The sequence below is a fragment of the Podarcis cretensis genome (assembly GCF_951804945.1).
Source record: "Podarcis cretensis genome assembly, chromosome: 2".
NCBI lineage: Eukaryota > Metazoa > Chordata > Lepidosauria > Squamata > Lacertidae > Podarcis > Podarcis cretensis.
The window spans coordinates 125,748,047-125,763,545 of record NC_137171.1 but is presented as its reverse complement, the minus strand read 5'-3'; the positions used below and the strand labels follow the sequence as shown (position 1 = coordinate 125,763,545).

The window sequence follows — 15,499 nt, the reverse complement described above, 5'->3', positions numbered from 1 at the left end:
TCCAGCACCATAATTCAAAAGCATCAATTCTCTGGCGATCAGCCTTCTTTATGGTCCAGCTCTCAATTCCATGCATCACTACTGGGAAAACCATAGCTTTAACTATACGGACCTTTGTTGGCAAGGTGATGTCTCTGCTTTTTAAGATGCTGTCTCGGTTTGTCATTTCTTTTCTCCCTAGAAGCAGGCGTCTTTTAATTTCGTGGCTGCTGTCACCATCTGCAGCGATCATGGAGCCCAAGAAAGTAAAATCTCTCACTGCCTCCATTTCTTCCCCTTCTGTTTGCCAGGAGGTGATGGGACCAGCGGCCAGGATCTTAAGTTTTTTTTGATGTTGAGCTTCAGACCATATTTTGCACTCTCCTCTTTCACCCTCAATAAAAGGTTCTTTAATTCCTCCTCACTTTCTGCCATCAAGGTTGTGTCATCTGCATATCTGAGGTTGTTGATATTTCTTCCAGCAATCTAAATTCCGGCTAGGGATTCATCCAGCCCAGCCTTTCGCATGATGAATTCTGCATATAAGTTAAATAAGCAGGGAGACAATATACAGCCTTGTCGTACCAGTTTCCCAATTTTGAACCAGTCAGTTGTTCCATATCCAGTTCTAACTGTAGCTTCTTGTCCCACATAGAGATTTCTCAGGAGACAGATGAGGTGATCAGGCACTCCCATTTCTTTAAGAACTTGCCATAGTTTGCCATGGTCGACACAGTCAAAGGCTTTTTGCGTAGTCATATGCCTTACCTAATTCATTGAAAATGAATCTTTTGTTGTCAGGCTTGCAAGAGTTGAGTCACAAGTATTATTTCCAAACTCCTCCACTCATCGTGCACAACCAAACAAGCGCCACCTCATTTCCCCAATGCCACCTCTGCTTTGTGAAATGCATTCCCAATAAAATGACATTTTAAATATTAACACATCCTCACGGACGGTCTAGGAGGGTTGGGAGTTAGGGGCAGGGGTATGCAGTGGTTCCGCTCCTTCCTCCTGGGCTGTGTCTAGAAAGTGGTGTTGGGGGTTGAGTGTTTGGACCCCTGGGCACTCACTTAGGGGGTGTCTCAGGGCTCCGTCCTCTCCCCACGCTTTTTAACATTGTCTTCCCTCTGGGAAGCAGGTCACGGGAAAATGGTTATATTTTCCCAGTCCTTGAATCACAGCATTTATAAAAAGAGTTTGTAATCGTTTATGTAAACACTGCCAACAGTACCTTTTTGCCTGTGTTAAGAAAAGCTGAAATTTCTACAAAAATATTCCTCAGCTGTGCAACAAAGGCAGGGGCTGCTCTCCCACTGCTGGCTGCGCACGTGTGGCGAGTCCATGGAAGGGGTTACGGAAGCGAGAGAGCCGAGATGCCTAGAGATGTCTGGAAAGAGACCCCACCCTCCCCACTTCCGTCTCTTACCTCCTCCCCCCCTCCCCACTCGTCTTGGGAGGCTCCTCCGGATGGAGAGGTCTGTGCGCTCGGGGGAGATTCTGCTCGCAGGGCGAGGGGTGAGCCGGGCCAAGGGGGTCTCTGGGCGCAGGAGGGACTCGGGACGGAGGGGGCAGAGGAACCTGGGGAGGAAGGGAGGGAGGGAAGCCTCCCTGGGGGAGGAAAGCCCCGTCCAGCATTGGCAGCGGGGGCAGAGAGAGAAAGAGACGCTGCCCATTGGAAGGGAGGTCTCCCACTTGGGCGCTGGCGGGGGAATCTCCGGAGACGCTGCCTTGGCTTTCCCCTCCTGTCCAGAATTCTGCCTTGGAGAGAGGGATCCCTGAAATTGGGAGGAGGTCCAATTCCCCACCCTCCCCTCCTTCCAAAAGCTGGACTCTCCCCCCCCCCCAGGCCAGCTGCTACTGCTAACTGGAAGAATAAAAACATGACAACACGATAGAAGATGCAACACATGAACGGATTGCCTATAGATGGAGACTGTGTTTGGACATATATATTGATATTGGGAATAAGGTAAAGGTAAAGGTACCCCTGCCCGTACGGGCCAGTCTTGACAGACTCTGGGGTTGTGCGCCCATCTCACTCAAGAGGCCAGGGGCCAGCGCTGTCCGGAGACACTTCCGGGTCACGTGGCCAGCGTGACATCGCTGCTCTGGCGAGCCAGAGCCGCACACGGAAACGCCGTTTACCTTCCCGCTGGTAACCGGTCCCTATTTATCTACTTGCACCCGGAGGTGCTTTCGAACTGCTAGGTTGGCAGGCGCTGGGACCGAGCAGCAGGAGCGCACCCCGCCGCAGGGATTCGAACCGCCGACCTTTCGATCGGCAAGTCCTAGGCGCTGAGGCTTTAACCCACAGCGCCACCTGCGTCCCTGATATTGGGAATGAATTCATACAAAATGTAGTGGGTTATTAGTTACCATGTATGTATTAGGATAAGTAATCTTGAAACCCTTATATAGTGCTATTATAAGTAAATTGCCATTCTTGGCTACGTGGTGGACGAAATGTTCAGCTAAGACATTATCTTTGGTGGCAGCAGGAATAAAGGAGGTATTTAGTGGGACGCGGGTGGTGAGCCTAGGGCTTGCCGATCAGAAGGTCAGTGGTTGGAATCCCCGCGACGGGTTGAGCTCCCATTGCTTGGGCCCTGCTCCTGCTGACCTAACAGTTCGAAAGCATGTCAAAGTGCAAGTAGATAAATAGGTACTGCTCCAGCGGGAAGGTAAACGGTGTTTCTGGTTCGCCAGAAGCGGCTTAGTCATGCTGGCCACATGACCCAGAAGCTGTATGCCGGCTCCCTTGGCCAGAAAGCGAGATGAGCGCTGCAACCCCAGAGTCAGTCACGACTGGACCTAAGGGTCAGGGGTCCCTTTACCTTTAGTGGGAGAACCAGAAAAGACCCAACTCCTCTCTGCATGTTTTGCACGGCATGGGAAGGTGGCACAGGGGAGTGTGGGAGCATCTTGAATCAAGCAGGTGTGTGACAAGAGTGTGCAAAATGCTTCACTGTAAGATCATTGCTAATTTCCTCCAAAATGACACCCATGGGGAGAAACCATACGGGGGTGTACAATGTGGGGAAAGGTTCAGTCGGGCTCTTGAAATCCAAGCACTAAAGCAGCTTTTCCCAATAGGTGGTCTGCCTGTCGCAGGAAACCCCCCCCCCCCAATCATTCAGTTTGTACAAACTTCACACACACTACATATGCTCTGCTTCTGTTATAATTCATAAAAAAATCAACCATACATCGGATTTGCACTGTTCCACTTTTATTTTACTCCATGAAGGAAGGACTACAAAATGGGGAAGGTTTGATACAGGGCAGCCATAATCCCTTGAGCATACCAGCACGTACACAGGAGCCCTGCCCAGTTGCTATGCCAACCCTGATGGTCCTAGACAGAAGACAATCAAGATCACAAAGAACTTGCATATGGGAGTGGATTCATTAGGACTGGAACAAAGGACAATAATCAGCTCTTCCCTCTGGGGGCAGGAAACTGCAAACTCCCCTCTGTCGCCTGGAAAGTACTCATGGGGAGGGGGAGAGAAGGGAACCAGCCAGGTGGCAGGACACTCAGGTTACCACCACACCTCCTCCCTCAACCCCTCCTTTCTGTGATGTAGGTGTGATGTATCTGAGGGGTGGTCTTAGGTTACACCCCTTCTGTGATGTATGTATGATGTTTCTGGGGGTGTTCTTGATCTACAGGGTGGCAGTTTCAAAAGTCTTTATAAGACCTTGCACACCATTTTTCTGGGTCTCTCCTCTCTCCTGCAAGTGAGGGGAGCACCCTGTTGCAACAGTTCAATAAAGGCCAAGCCCACAGGCTGCTGTTTTGCTCCAAGTTATCCTGGTTGGTGTTGTTACGGTAAAATCTGGGTGCGAGGCTGCTCTGCCACCCAGCTCGTCGGACTAAGTCCACGGGTCCCTGCGGAGGAAAATGAGCTCAGCCGGAGATAGGAGCAAGCTGCAGAAGATCCAAGTTTATTGCGCAACAGGTTCAAGGCGAGATTGAACAGCGAGAAAGGGGTGATAGGAACTTTTGAAACTTCCCTCCATGCCTCAGAATACAATGCAAAACACATCCCAGTTACATCATGAATACATTAAGAAGAGGTTGGGTTACACAGATTACATCATGAATACATTAAGAAGAGGTTGGGTTACACAGGATTAACATATGGAGGAGGGAGGGGGGAATATGCAGAGCTGGAGATATACGCAGATAAGCACATCCTGATGAGAAGACAATGGTCCATGTACTGGCATTGCCTGGAGGAAAGGCTTGGCAGAGTGATTTGACAGGATTAGGGTCTTTTCCCAGTAGTGATGTATGGAAGTGAGAGCTGGACCATAAAGAAGGCTGATCGCCGAAGAATTGATGCTTTTGAATTATGGTGCTGGAGGAGACTCTTGAGAGTCCCATGGACTGCAAGAAGATCAAACCTCTCCATTCTGAAGGAAATCAGCCCTGAGTGCTCACTGGAAGGACAGATTGTGAAGCTGAGGCTCCAGTACTTTGGCCACCTCATGAGAAGAGAAGACTCCCTGGAGAAGACCCTGATGTTGGGAAAGATGGAGGGCACAAGGAGAAGGGGGCGACAGAGGACGAGATGGTTGGATAGTGTTTTTGAGGTTACCAGCATGAGTCTGACCAAGCTGCGGGGGGCAGTGGAGGACAGGAGTGCCTGGCGTTCTCTGGTCCATGGGGTCACGAAGAGTCGGACACGACTAAACGACTAAACAACAACAACAACAACAGGGTCTTGACACCTTGCTTGAGGGATTATGGAGGACAGGGGAGGGGTGATGGAGTCCTAGAGAAATTGAGCAAATTGGCACGTTGAGTTTCTATGAATTTTATAGATTTTAGTCCCTTTTGACATTTGACAATTGGAAATAAATTGATATATTGTAGCGAAGAAGAAGGTGAAGAAAACATGCCCCCCCTTCCGTATCAGTGTCTTTGTTTTTGTCCAAGGGAGCCCTCGGATTTTTCCGTTAACAGTTTATTCCAGGGAACCATCCCCCCCAAGGGCAGTGGCGTAGCATGGGGGTGCACGGGGGGCCAGCCGCACCAGGCGCAACATCTGAGGGTTAGGGTTAGGGGGCGCAAATCCACGGGTTAGGGGACACAAATTACTTGCCTTGCCCTGGGTGCTGACAGCCCACGCTACGCCACTGCCCAAGGGGGTCGACAGCACCATTCACACAACAGAAACTATGGAAGAGACAGGGTAGTTAAAGACTAGAACAGCGTTTCTAAAGGGGGCGGTGGGGGGGGGGAGATGGATATTCCAAGGGGGTCACAGGTGAAGATCGTGTAAATGGGGGGGGGTAGCACAACACGAGACTCGGGGGCCACAGAGGGAAGTGAAGAAAAGAAAAGAAAGCAGAGAAGTGCTCGGGCTTCGCAGTGGATTTATAAATAAAAACTATAAATTTACAAGCAAAACATTTAAATAGCTACCTTTCTACCGGCAGAAGGGGGGGGGGGCGCACAGGAAGGAAAGAACGTCGGGAGGGGGCCATGGTTGGGACAAGGCTGAGGGACACTGGGCTCCATGGGGGGGGGCGTCCTTCCCACTACATCCCTAGCACTCCGCTTCCAGGGAGGGGGGGCAATCTCCTGCCCCTCCCCCTCCCCTTGGGTCAATGAACTTGCTTTCTAGTGAGGCAGGAAGTGACGGAGCAGGGCGGGGGGGGGGTAGAGGCAATGTTGGAGGGGTGGGGTCTCCATGCACATCCCCGGAAGAGTAGGAGGCCTGCAAAGGAGGAGGAAAGAGGTGCAACATTTCGGGGGGGGGGTGAATTGGGGTGCAGGAAGAGAGAAGAATTTGCTTTCTCTCCCCATGAATCTACAAACAGGGCGGGAGGGGGGAAAGGTGAGGGGGGGGATGAAAGCAAGGAAGGGCTGCCCCCCCTTTCCCTCTGGGAATCAGGTGGGGCAATGTGCAATCGGCTGCAAAGGGGGGGGGCAATTTGAAGGGGAGAGGGTCTCCATCCTTATTCGGGGGGTTATTTGGGGATGGGGGTTGGGAGAAGGATTTGCCCTCCTTCTCCAGGGCAAAGCTGGGAAAGGAGGCAGGAGGATTGGGGTGAAAGGAAAGCAAGGAGGGGTCTCGCCCTTTTCCTGTGGGAATAAGGGGGGGGGCGAGATAAAGGCCACCCTGTTGCAAAGTGCCCCCCCTCCCCCAACAGGGTTTGCATTGCAAGATCCTTTTTGAAGTGCAGAGATAAACCAGCCTCCTGGTGGGGGGGGGGGAGGGAGAGACATTTTGCTTCCCGAGACGAACCAGAGAAGGGCACTCCCCCCACCCCCCACCCCCCATGCAACCTGACTGGGACACGGAACCAGTTTCACCCCACGACCGTGGGTCCCCGGGGCTGTGGGTGCCGTGCAGTATGCATGGCCCTGGCACCGAAATTTGTGAGTGCCCGGCCCCTTCATGGGGAAATGGGTGGGTGCTCAGGGACCCGGGGAGTTGGCACCTATGCACTGAAAGGCACCAGGTGACATTCCCCCCCCCCCATTTTAGACCCAGCCTCCTAACCCATTTTTGTGTATTTCTGCACACTCAGCCTGGAACACCCCCCTCCCTTGGCCTCCTGCATCAGGGAGCCGGTCTGGGGAGGGGGGAGAGAGTCAGATACACAAATACTTACACCAGAAGTCAATAGTTTCTGTTTCTTTTGTGATAATCTCAAGTGTTCCAGAGCTTTCATAATTAGAATTTGGGAGCATTAATTTATTATTATTGGTATTTGTACAGTATTAGTAAAACGTATGCTCTCTATGTAAATATCTCCCACTCTAAATAAATCCGCCTTTCTATGAAGTGCTCTCAGACCTCCAGGTATAGGGCGGTATAGAAATTCAATCAATAAAAAATATAATAATAATTATTATTATTATTTCTGCATTTTTCTCCTCAAAGAGCGGCTCCAGTGTGGTGTAGTGGTTAAGAGTAGTAGACACATAATCTGGGGAACTGGGTTCGCATCTCCACTCCTCCACATGCAGCTGCTGGGTGACCTTGGGCCAGTCACACTTCTCTGAAGTCTCTCAGCCCCACTCACCTCACAGTGTTTATTGTGGGGGAGGAAGGGAAAGGAGAGTGTTAGCCGCTTTGAGACTCCTTCGGGTAGTGATAAAGCGGGATATCAAATCCAAACTCTTCTTCTTCTCCCTGCATTAAAATGCATCGTGGCAACAGCTGAGAGAGTCCCAGAGGTGGCCCAGTTTATGCCTCCTCCAAATCGCCTCCAGTCAGTGTAATGGCCTTTGAGGGACTGTTTGGACCGTCTCTTCTTAAAGGTGGAGTGGAAAGAGGAGCCAGGCAGCTTCCTCAGGTAGGGTAAGAGCAACGGGAGCAGGGAGGAGGGAAGAGGCACAGATGGGACAACCCAGCCTCCCTCTGTGTTGAGTGGGGATGATGGGGACCAAAGAGAAGCTCTGTTTTCTTCTTCCTCTTCTTCTTCCAGGCCCTCTTGACCTTTGAGGAGGTGGCTGTGTTTTTCACGGAGGAGGAGTGGGCTCTGCTGGATCCAGGCCAAAGAGCTCTGCACAAGGAAGTCATGGAGGAGAATTATGAGATGGTGGCCTCTCTAGGTAAGGGCACATTTTTATTCCTCCTGGCTGTTAGATGTTGGAGGTGTGAATCTCCTGTTTGAGCCATTTATTCATGTCATATCTTCTTCTTTGGCGAATCCTCGTAGCCAAGTAAGATTGTCTTCCTTGAACACGGTCTTAACGGTGCGTGACTGTCTGTTGAGTTCAATTCTGGATCCACACCTCCTTCTACATTGGGAACATTGATTTCTGGGCGGGAGTTAATCATGATATTCTTGTAAAGAAGCTGGTAAAATGCGGTCTTGACTATGCTACCACTCAGTGGATTTGTAACTGGCTGACTGACCGAACCCAAAGGGTGCTCATCAGTGGTTCCTCTTCATCCTGGAGAAGAGTGACTAGTGGGGTGCCACAGGGTTCTGTCTAGGGCCCGGTCTTATTCAACATCTTTATCAACGACTTGGATGATGGCCTCAAGGGCACCCTGATCAAATTTGCAGATGACACCAAACTGGGAGGGGTGGCTAACACCCCAGAGGACAGGATCACACTTCAAAACGACCTTGACAGATTAGAGAACTGGGCCAAAACAAACAAGATGAATTTTAACAGGGAGAAATGTAAAGTATTGCACTTGGGCAAAAAAAATGAGAGGCACAAATACAAGATGGGTGACACCTGGCTTGAGAGCAGTACATGTGAAAAGGATCTAGGAGTCTTGGTTGACCACAAACTTGACATGAGCCAACAGTGTGACGCGGCAGCTAAAAAAGCCAATGCAATTCTGGGCTGCATCAATAGGAGTATAGCATCTAGATCAAGGGAAGTAATAGTGCCACTGTATTCTGCTCTGGTCAGACCTCACCTGGAGTACTGTGTCCAGTTCTGGGCACCACAGTTCAAGAAGGACACTGACAAACTGGAACGTGTCCAGAGGAGGGCAACCAAAATGGTCAAAGGCCTGGAAACGATGCCTTATGAGGAACGGCTAAGGGAGCTGGGCATGTTTAGTCTGGAGAAGAGGAGGTTAAGGGGTGATATGATAGCCATGTTCAAATATATAAAAGGATGTCACATAGAGGAGGGAGAAAGGTTGTTTTCTGCTGCTCCAGAGAAGCGGACATGGAGCAATGGATCCAAACTACAAGAAAGAAGATTCCACCTAAACATTAGGAAGAACTTCCTGACAGTAAGAGCTGTTCGACAGTGGAATTTGCTGCCAAGGAGTGTGGTGGAGTCTCCTTCTTTGGAGGTCTTTAAGCAGAGGCTTGACAACCATATGTCAGGAGTGCTCTGATGGTGTTTCCTGCTTGGCAGGGGGTTGGACTCGATGGCCCTTGTGGTCTCTTCCAACTCTAGGATTCTATGATTCTACAGTGAGGGTTTTCCAAACGTACTTTCCTCTTAGCTTCTCCCTTTTGTCCTGAGTTTGTGCTTCTTCAAAGTCCATGACGCCTTTGATAAAGACTATTCTCTAATTGGAGCCAAATTTTCTGTGCTTATATTTCATTTTTATATATTTGCCTTGAAAGTGTCTTTAAACCTCTTTAGTTGTCCACCAGTATTTCACTTTCCTTTCTTTTTTGTTTTATTTTCTTTTTTTTATAAAGAATTTTTATTGAAAAGTAAATACATCAATACCAAGCCATACATAAAGAATAAATTTTTAAAAAGAAAAGAGAAAAAAGAAAAAAAAATGTGAAGAAAAGTAGACAGTAAAAGAAGAGAGAAAATATAATATTTCAATACAATAAACACTATTTTACAAAATAATAGTGGTAATAGACTTCCATCACTCTCACACTTCCTTTCACATTTCGTATTTTATCCGCATTTCAGTATCATTTTCACCTTAATATATAGATATGTATATATGTGTGTGTGTGTGTGTCTGTGTGTGTGTGTTTCCCCTTTTCCATTCACAAGGTCATTCTAGACACTGCCAAATTTTTACATTAGAACATTGTCTTTCTAAATAATCATTCAAGCACTTCCATTCCTTCTAGACTGTATTCATTGGCTTTAGTCTTATTATATCCGTCAGTTTGGCCAATTGCAAATAATTCACATAATTTACATAACCATTCCTCTTTAGTCAGTACCTGGTTACCCTTCCAGTACTTAGCCACCAGGAGTTTCGCTGCAGATGTCATGTACAGGAAGAATTTAGTATTTTCTCTAGAAATATCACTATTCAATATTCCCAAAAGGTATGCTTCTGATCTTTTGCTATGTGAAGTTCTTAGTAACTTTTTTATTTCTTCATGGATCATGTCCCAGAACTTTCTGATCTCTGGACATGTCTATCACATATGGTTTTGTTGTTTAGTCATTTAGTCATGTCTGACTCTTCGTGAACCCATGGACCAGAGCACGCCAGGCACTCCTGTCTTCCGCTGCCTCCCGCAGTTTGGTCAAACTCATGCTGGTAGCTTTGAGAACACTGTCCAACCATCTCGTCCTCTGTCGTCCCCTTCTCCTTGTGCCCTCCATCTTTCCCAACATCAGGGTCTTTTCCAGGGTCTTTTCTTCTCATGAGGTGGCCAAAGTATTAGAGTCTCAGCTTCAGGATCTGTCCTTCCAGTGAGCACTCAGGGCTGATTTCATATGGTAGAAGGTTCCAATCTGCTTTGTGCATCTCCAACACTTATTACCAAGCGATTTATTCATTTTAGCCAATCTCTCTGGTGTTAAATACCACCTATGGTGCATTTTCAGGTAGTTTTCTCTTATTAAATAACATGCTTTAAAATTAATAATTTTTGTCCACAGTTTTTCCCCACTCTTTATATTCAATTACATAACCTCAGTCCTGCTCCCATCTTATTATGGCCTTTCCCTTTTCCTCTTTTTTGTATTTGAGTATTCTGTAACAGCATGTACATTCTGGAGAGAGTCTTTTGGTTGTTCTGTAAAACCTCCTTCTCTAAGATCGATGCTTTATTATCAAACCCTTTTAACATCTTATCTTTTTCAAAAGTCACCCTAAGCTGGTAATATTCTAGCCAATTTATCCCTAGTTGTTTGAGGTCTTCAGACCTTTTCAGTTTCATCCACCAAGTCTATGTTAGTTGGCCCAGTTACTGTTCATGTTATTCTTATGACTCTATAGGTGATATCCACCAAGGGTTTTTTGTTAGAACTTTGGATTTATTCCTCTCCCAAACTTTGAATAAGGCATTCCTCACTAGGTGGTTTGTGAAGCCTTTATGTGCTTGTATTTTATCATGGCATAAGTAGCCATGCCACCTGAAAACCTTGTCCCAGCACTCTAAATCCAAGACTTTGGTATTCCTAAGCAACATCCAGTCTTTCAACCAAGTCCAGAATGCAGCCTCAAAGTACATTCTGAGGTCCGGGACCACGAACCCTCCTCTTTCACTGGGTTCCGTCAACAATTTAAATTTCAATCTTGCTTTTCTACCCTGCCAAATAAAATTGGCCAGGTCCCTCTGCCAATCTTTAAAACATTTTGTCCCAATAATTATTGGAATTGTCTGAAAGACAAAGAGGATTTGGGGAAGTACTGTCATTTTAATCATTGATATTCTTTCCATTCTTAAGTTGGGAATAGAATAGTTGCTTAGAAGTTGATGTTGGAGATTGTAGTTTATACCAATGCTGTACTTTTGTCAGTAGGTAACTCTTCATAAGCTGATATTGTTGTATGACCCCCCCCCCAAAAAAAAACCAAAACCCTATGTAAAATCTACAAAGAGACTGAAGAGACTGACAGGTTAATAATGGTGGCATGAGGTTTCCTGGTCCACGTCATTTATTAACTTTTAATGGTCTACCAGATACTTTGCTGTCTTTGCTTCAAAAGATTAATACCAGCGCCAGTGTGGTATAGTGGTTAAGAGCGGTGGTTCGTAATCTGGGGAACCAGGTTCGCGTCCCCGCTCCTCCACATGCAGCTGCTGGGTGACCTTGGGCTAGTCACACTTCTCTGAAGTCTCTCAGCCCCACTCACCCCAGAGTGTTTGTTGTGGAGGAGGAAGGGAAAGGAGAATGTTAGCCGCTTTGAGACTCCTTAAAGGGAGTGAAAGGCGGGATATCAAATCCAAACTCTTCTTCTTCTTCTAATACGTTTCTATATTTTTACAGTCACATATACATAAACAGCACTTCTGTTTTCCTTATTCCACATAGCAGAGGGTCTGATACTCAAGTCTGAGTTCACCTCCTCACTTGGGACAGAAAAATACAGGGATGTTGTCCTGGACCAATTGAGAGGTACATACTTCCACTTTGCTGTGAGGCTGTACTTTTGTATGTCTCCTTTCAGTGTGTAGGAATAGAAAAAGAGCCCTTTTGGATCAGAACGAGGACCCATCTTTTCCAGCATCCTGGTGCAGGTGTAAGTGATGTGTACAGTGGGTTGGACTGTATCAGCGAGATATTACAGATCAGGGAGGAAGGAGAAAACTGAATACAGAGGTGCAGCATTTTCACAGGAGGGGGAAGATGGAGAAAGTGTCTCCCTCTGGATGTGGCTGCACCACAACTCCCATCATCCCTGGTCATTGGCTACAAATCCCATCATCCCTGGTCTTTGCTTGGGTTGATGGTACTTATAGTTCAACCACATCTGGAGGGCCATAGATGCCTCGCCTCAGCACAGAAGGTTTCTCTTGGTGCTCAGTGTTACATGGGAGTTGAAGGTAGAACTGGATACTAAGGGTTCTTGAGACTATTTTCAGATTTCCTTTCCTTTTGTATAAATTTGGTACATAGGAGTGGGAAGAATACTGGAGGTGTTAAAAGAAGAGAAGGTGCTGATTGGTCTTGTTTTGTTTTAACTTCTCTGGTTTTCTTCCTTGAATACCTAACAATATTATCTTTCTTTCCCACTTTAAACCAGGTGATGGAGAAGGCAATCAGAATTATGAGGGGCCATCTGTAAAGTACTTCAGTGTGAGTGAACACCTTAGCACACATCTACAAACTAACACGGGGGAGAAACTCTTTAAATGTATGGAGTGTGGGAAGAGTTTCAGTGAAATTGGAATACTTACCATACATCAAGGAATTCATACAAAGGAGAAACCATTTAGATGTATGGAGTGTGGAAAGAGCTTCAGTAAGAATGGAACTCTTTCAAGACATCAACGAACTCACACAGGGGAGAAACCATTTAGATGTATGGAGTGTGGAAAGAGCTTCAGTGAGAATGGATCTCTTGCAAAACATCAACGAACTCACACAGGGGAGAAACCATTTAAATGTATGGATTGTGGGAAGGGTTTCATTGAGAGAGGAGCTCTCACAAAACATCAACGAACTCACACAGGGGAGAAACCCTTTAAATGTATGGAGTGCGGAAAGAGCTTCAGTGAAAATGGAAAACTTACTGTACATCAACGAACTCACACGGGTGAGAAACCATTTAAATGTATGGAGTGTGGAAAGAGCTTCATCTGTAGTTGGAAACTCACCGAGCACCAACAGAGTCACACCGGGGAGAAACCATTTAAATGTAAGGATTGTGGGAAGGGTTTCAGTGAAGGTGCAAAACTGACAATACATCAACGAACTCATATAGGGGAGAAACCATATAAATGTATGGAGTGTGGGAAGGGTTTCATTCAGTGTGGAGCTCTTACAACACATCTACGAACTCACACAGGAGAGAAACCCTTTAGATGTATGGTTTGTGGACAGAGCTTCAGTTACAATGGAATACTTACTGTACATGAACGAACTCACACGGGTGAGAAACCATTTAAATGTATGGAGTGTGGGAAGGGTTTCATTGAGAGTGGAGCTCTTAGAAAACATCAACGAACTCACACAGGTGAGAAACCATACAGATGTTTGTATTGTGGGAAGAGCTTCAGTCAGAGCGGAGCTCTTACAAGACATAAACGATCTCATACAGGGGAGAAACCATTTAAATGTTTGGAGTGTGGAAAGAGCTTTATTTGTAGTTGGAAACTCACTGTGCACCAACATAGTCACACCGGAAAAACCATTTAAATGTATGGATTGTGGGAATGGTTTCAGTGAAGTTGGACCACTTACAAGACATCTACAAACACATACATGGGGGTAACCGTATAAATGTTTGGCATGTGGAAAGAGTTTCAGTGAACCTTCAGATTTGACCATACATCTACAAACTCACATGAGAGAAACCTGTAGTGTGTGCATAGAGCTTCAGTCACAATGGAATACAATGGTACCTCAGGTTAAGAACTTAATTCGTTTTGGAGGTCTGTTCTTAACCTGAAACTGTTCTTAACCTGAGGTACCACTTTAGCTAATGGGGCCTCCCGCTGCCGCCACGTGATTTCTTTTCTCATCCTGAAGTAAAGTTCGTAACCCGTCTCTAACCTGAAGCGTCTGTAACCCGAGGTACCACTGTACTTAGTGTACAGGAATGAACCATTTAAATGTATTGATCATGGGAAGAGTTTGAGTGAGAGTGGAGCTCTTACAACACATCAACGAAGTCACACAAGAGAGAAACCATTTAAATGTATGGATTGTGGAAGCTGCTTCAGTAAGGGTGTAACTCTTAGGAAACATCAACGATCTCACAGACAGTGACGGATTTACGTATAAGCTAAACAAGCTATAGCTTAGGGCCTCACTCTCAAAAAAATTTGAAGGAAAAAACCTGGATGTACATTTCCAAAATAAAAGATAAAAAATAAAACCAACATACAGGAACAGTGTTTTGTGTAGGTGCCTATGATGAAAAATACTCATCTTTATTAGTAGGCCTATATTATTATTTGCATTCAGAAGCGAACGCAACCTGCGTCTGCGCGGGTCACGATTCGCTGCTTCTGCACATGACGTCATTTTGACCATATGCACAAGAGGCAAAACCCGGAAGTAATGTGCTCCGTTACTTCCAGGTCGCTGCAGCGCGCAACCTGAAAATACTTATCCTGAAGCAACTTCAACGCGAGGTATGACTCTACAGTTCCCTATTACCCCCACTTGCTACAATAATACTATATATAAATATAGTACATTTCTTTAAATGTCACCCAGATGTTACAAAGACAGATACTTCTTCTTCTTCTTCTTTGATCATTTGTAGCTGAGAAGGAGAAAAAGCCATCCTTTCCTCGTCTGGCTCTTTGTCCCATTCAGACTCCTCAGCACTGTGTCCCTGACAACAGTGGTGTTTAGGAAGCAGGATTGGCTCTAGAATCCTAGAACTGTAGAGTTGAAAGGGACTCCAAAGGTCAAGTCCAATTCCCTGTTATAGGAAACAGCACCATAAAGCCCATTTTTATAATTGCAACAAAAGAACAATGAAAACACAGGAAGACTGGAATGGTTGTCTTACGTGCACAAAGTAAGCTTTAAGCTTTAAGTATGTTGTTTATATTTTATGAATTCATTGTTCTGCAATAGCTTCTCATTCATGGCTGCGTTAACGGCAAAGTGGATCAAATCCCTGGTGGCAGCTGGAATAAAGGAGGTGCTGAGGGGAACAACCAATATATGGGGAGGGAAGGTGGCACAGGGAAATGTGGGCATTGCCAGTGGTTTCAGGAGAGTCATTTCCCTGGGGACAGAGGGATCTCTGTGCCCACGTTTTTTATGTTTGATGTTTTACCATTGTTACCGGAAAATCCGAGGGCTCTCTTGGACAAATGAAGACACCAACCAGAGCAATTCAGAGCAAAACAGCAGCCAGTAGGCTCGGTCTTTATTTAAGGAAAAGACTGTCGCGACAGGACTTCCACCGCCCACGAGGTGAAGCAAGATGGAAGCCCCGAACAAAGGACGACCCTAACTTTTATTAATTGCTAATCCCCCAAGCTACACCCCCAGAATTACATCATATTTACATCACGATTACATCAAAATTGGGAGGAGTCGAGGAGGGGTTACACAGGTAATCCGAGAGTCCTGACACCTGGCCGGAGCCCCCTCTCCCCATCCCACATGAGTCATTTTCAAAAACAAAAGAAGGGCGAGGTTTCCTGCCCCCTGAGGGGAAATCCTGGCCAGAGT

The 15,499-nt window shown here is 46.4% G+C and overlaps 1 protein-coding gene across 5 annotated transcripts in view; it reads left to right on the top strand.

The window, feature by feature from the left end:
* The first annotated feature begins 5,680 nt into the window (after positions 1–5,680).
* Positions 5,681–15,499, top strand: part of LOC307206705 (uncharacterized protein) — an 83,316-nt gene continuing 73,497 nt past the window's right edge. For 2 of the 5 annotated variants that reach the window (XM_079960064.1, XM_079960058.1), the window contains exon 1: positions 7,136–7,299. In XM_079960064.1, the coding sequence (XP_079816190.1) occupies positions 7,225–7,299 (75 nt within the window). In that variant the 5' untranslated portion in view covers positions 7,136–7,224. Of the gene's footprint in view, positions 5,733–7,132; positions 7,300–7,431; positions 7,559–11,671; positions 11,756–15,499 lie in introns of those variants that run through there. The other 3 variants (XM_079960056.1, XM_079960057.1, XM_079960062.1) reach the window with 3 other exon arrangements.